Source organism: Bidens hawaiensis, unplaced genomic scaffold (genome assembly GCF_021521415.1).
Source record: "Bidens hawaiensis isolate Kalapana, Puna unplaced genomic scaffold, B.hawaiensis_p1.1 tig00013978_1, whole genome shotgun sequence".
Classification (NCBI taxonomy): Eukaryota; Viridiplantae; Streptophyta; class Magnoliopsida; order Asterales; family Asteraceae; genus Bidens; species Bidens hawaiensis.
The window spans coordinates 500666-505242 of NW_027492195.1; the positions used below are offsets into that span (position 1 = coordinate 500666).

A 4577-nucleotide genomic window follows, 5' to 3' on the forward strand; every position below is an offset into this window, starting at 1 on the left:
GTTTAACACAACTTATAAAAGCATTTCGAATTGACACGAGTACTAGCTAAGGGCATTAAACATCTATATGCATAGTGATAAAAAATGGAAGATGAAGACCAAAAGCAACGTGATTTGAAATATATATATCAGTTGTAATTGTATATGTATGTTTGTCATATATTCATCTAATCATCTTTATTATTCACTTACACGGGTTCTTAATCTAGTTTTAAATAAGTTTGAATTAGCTCTCTCATATAGTCGTAAGTTCAAAGAACTCCGAAATAATTTTATAAAATTTAATCATTTATTTTGTCTTCTTTAAAGACTAATCATTTATTAAGTACACAACTTTTAATCTATTTATCATAAATTTTGTTTTTCTCCGACCACAATAAAACACACGTTTCTCTTATTCACTTCCTACAATTATCAAAGCAGCTCCTAAGACCATTAATAGTCTAGGGAAAGTGGGAAGAAACCGGGACCCAAAGACCATATATAGTTGTATATCTACACATACATGTATGTATATATATATGGATCATATTACCTTCATTGCAAGCAAACCATAGCCATACAAATACTTATCTCTCTCAAATGGCTTCTTATATTATATCAGAATGCGGTTTAAGACCACTTCCAAAACACTATCTTAACCCAATATCAACAATATCAATTAACACCACTAATTTCCCAAAAACATTAAACTGGTCGCCATCGAAAAACTTTCCGGTGCTCAAAGTGAGTGCACCGGTGGGTGCCCATGTCGTTGATCAACAAGAAGAACGTGTCAACGGGTTTAAAGTTATTGATCAAGAAAGTGATGATCATGAGCCTGGGTTCAACCCTGGAGCACCACCAACGTTTACATTGGCTGATATTCGAGCCGCGATACCGAAACATTGTTGGGTTAAGAACCCGTGGAAGTCCATGAGTTATGTGTTGAGAGATGTTGTGGTGGTGTTTGGGTTGGCGGCTGTGGCTGCTTATTTGGATAATATGTTTGTTTGGCCACTTTATTGGTTTGCTCAAGGGACTATGTTTTGGGCTTTGTTTGTTCTTGGTCATGATTGGTAACTAATTACTAAACCTTATTATTTTCATTATTATTATTTTTATTTTTGTGAAAATTAAGGTTGTATACTTGTATATTCTAGTTGTTTGATTCTGTTATGTGTTTTTGTTTAGTGGTCATGGAAGCTTTTCTAATAATGCAAAACTCAATAGTGTAGTTGGTCATCTTCTTCATTCTTCAATACTTGTACCTTACCATGGATGGTATGAGTTTTAATATTCTTAAAATAATTTTATATTACTACTATTATGATTTTATTAATTTTTTATGTATATTTGTTTGATGATTATGGTTGTGATAATACAGGAGAATTAGTCATAGAACTCATCATCAGAATCATGGGCATGTTGAGAAAGATGAATCTTGGCAACCAGTGAGTCTATATACACTTTTAGCCTCATAAATTTAGTTCATAATATATTAATATCAACTATCAAGTTTAGCTTTATATAACAAATATTTAATTTGTGTTTGTAGTTATCTGAGAAGATTTATAAAAGTTTAGACACGGTTACTAAGATGTTGAGGTTCACTCTGCCTTTCCCTATGCTTGCATATCCTATCTATTTGGTGAGTCTACAAATCTTTCATGAACAAATAATTTGTAATGTCATATGTCAAAAAACAAGTGATTTGGGCAAAAACCGCCAAATTGTTTTTAATTTTTAATCTTGTTATTCTGATGTCAATACTTATTGTTTCGTGTTTCGAATGACAGTGGGGAAGAAGTCCGGGAAAGAAAGGCTCGCATTTTCATCCGGACAGCGATTTGTTTCTACCGAATGAAAGAAAAGATGTGATCACATCAACAATTTGTTGGTCAGCCATGGCTGCCTTGCTTGTGGGCTTATCCTTTGTTACGGGTCCTCTTCAAGTACTTAAACTCTATGGCGTCCCCTATATCGTAAGCTATCTTCCTACAATAGCTTTTTTATTATACAATGGTTCTAGCATTATATAATTATAATTGGTTTTGTATTGAACGCCCCTAGTTTGCATAGCATTTATATCAAATTTATGCCTCTTGTTCTTATGTTTCATTTTCGGGTTGCTAAATCCTTATTTCTAATTCAGGGTTTTGTCATGTGGCTGGATTTAGTAACCTACTTGCATCATCATGGTCATGAAGACAAGCTCCCATGGTACCGTGGCAAGGTTTGAAACTGACCCAACCCGATCTAACCCGTTTTAAATTTTGTCTGACTTAAAGTTATTAAAACTAGGCCGTTTTTGTATCATTTTTTTTAAAGAAGATTATTTGATATGGTTTTCGACCTCTCAACAGGAATGGAGTTACCTGAGAGGAGGGCTAACGACACTCGATCGTGACTACGGATGGATTAACAACATCCATCATGATATAGGAACCCATGTCATACATCATCTTTTCCCTCAAATCCCACACTACAACTTAATAGAGGCAGTAAGTACATTCTTTGATATATATAAAACTTTCACTAAACATAGATATTTAGTCCTTCAAATTATATGATCAAGTTCCAATAATAATAATAATAATCCGGGATTCTGTTAATGTAGACTGAAGCCGCGAAGCCAGTGCTTGGAAAATATTATAGAGAACCGAAGAAATCATCGCCACTTCCTTTCCATTTACTTGGGCTTCTAGCAAGTAGTATGAAAAAGGATCATTATGTGAGTGATGAAGGGGATGTTGTTTATTATCAAACTGACCCGAAGCTCACCCGAGGCTCAAAATAATGAACCCATGAGATTCAAGATTAAAAATGGATGCTAAAAAGCCTATTGAACCCATTCTTGACAATAAGTTAGTTCAAGAATTAGTTATGTTGATATTTTCTGTTATATGTAACATGGGTAGCTAAAAGTTTGTATTTTTATAGATTCAAATAAATGATTATAATTATTTATTTCCAGATAAGATATCTATCTCATGGTACCAGTAGTGAACTATCTTTTCAAACATATATGTAGTTTACATCATGTGTAGGGACCAACTCGAACCAAACAATATGAATCATGTACACGCACATGGGACGTTTAAGTAAAAGGACCGGCCAAGTAAATGGTGCAACGAAATTTTTTAAAAAAATCTAACACCGGCCAAGTACGTTACTGCTCACGATATACACATATATGGGCCCAACTTAGTTGAGGTGGTAAAATGAGCGGGTTGGGTAATGAGTACTGATACCAACTAAATCAGGTTGGCTAATTGGTACGCATCCTAATACCATCTAAATTATCACAAACACTTTTCAAGAACCTAACCAACTTGCAATCACATTGATGTACTTTCAAATAACCTAACTTTAGATCAAATACATTAAATCATTCAAACACAACACCCAATCTATTATATGCATTCATATATAGAAAATGGGCCCTATATTCAAATATCACCATCATTTTAATGCTATTTATTTATGTTAAATGCTAATAGCTTTTATGAAGTATATGCTAATTGTATATATTAGAATTGGCAAGGTTCTTATGCATATTGGTTTGTACATACTACATAGTGCATATGTTATACATGGCTGGCTTTTGAGATGGATCAATTCATGAATTAGTGAAGCTCATAATATGGATCAAGATTCAAGAATTAGTGAGTCTAATAGTTAGAGACATCAGTTGGCTTTAAAAGGGTGTTTTTCTTAACAGTTTGACGCCTCCGCCCAAGGGGGCGTCAATACTGGTTTATGCTAAATTCCAAGATTTCAAGGATGTTGATATGTGGATAAACCAGGCTTAAAAAGAGACTAGCCTATCAAATAGATTGGGCTAAAAAAGAATTAAGAAACGGCTACGGATTTAAGCAAAAGAAGTCCAATATAATATGAAATTATGTTCACAAAACGTGATTTGTTCTATTACAATCAAAAGAATATATACAAGAGATATATCAATATACATGGAAATGATTACAACAATAAAACAATATAAATAACAATCAATCATAACTAAAAATAGTGGTGAATTTAAAATTCAAAACTTATTTGCTTGGAGCCAGAAATATGTTGACATGCCCCCGCAAGATGGACGATCAACAGAGAAGACCAATCTTGGATAGGAGAGTGTTGAAGTGTAGTCTTGATAACGGTTTAGTGAGAGCATCGGCAAGTTGATCATCACCGGATATATGAGTTACACGTATCGTCCCTTGTTGAACTTTTTCGCGTACAAAATTGAAATCTAAAGCCAAGTGTTTCATGAGCGAATGAAAAACGGGATTAGCCGAGTAGTGTGTAGCACTTAAATTGTCACAATAAATCGTAGGGGTAACAGTGGACTTGTACCCAAGTTCATATAATAAAGACATTAACCATTGAACTTCGGTGGTGGTGGAGGCGACAGCTCGAAATTCTGCCTCGGTGGAGGATCTTGCTAAAGTTGGTTGGCGTTTTGAGTTCCAAGCAATTGGATTGGAACCAAGATACACAATATAACCTGTGGTGCTTCGGTAAGTGGCCTTATCACTTGCCCAATCAGCATCAGAGAAGGCATGAAGATGAAGGGGGGACTTATTTTTAAAAAT

At 34.4% G+C, this 4577-nt stretch overlaps 1 protein-coding gene across 1 annotated transcript; it reads left to right on the forward strand.

The window, feature by feature from the left end:
- The first annotated feature begins 484 nt into the window (after positions 1 to 484).
- On the forward strand, positions 485 to 3109 carry LOC143545501 (omega-3 fatty acid desaturase, chloroplastic-like). Its single transcript, XM_077037383.1, has 8 exons — positions 485 to 1058; positions 1174 to 1263; positions 1367 to 1433; positions 1538 to 1630; positions 1779 to 1964; positions 2135 to 2215; positions 2346 to 2483; positions 2600 to 3109. The coding sequence occupies exons 1-8, from the start codon at positions 583 to 585 to the stop codon at positions 2777 to 2779; spliced, it is 1311 nt and encodes a 436-aa protein (XP_076893498.1). The 5' UTR covers positions 485 to 582; the 3' UTR covers positions 2780 to 3109.
- The last annotated feature ends 1468 nt before the right edge of the window (positions 3110 to 4577 follow it).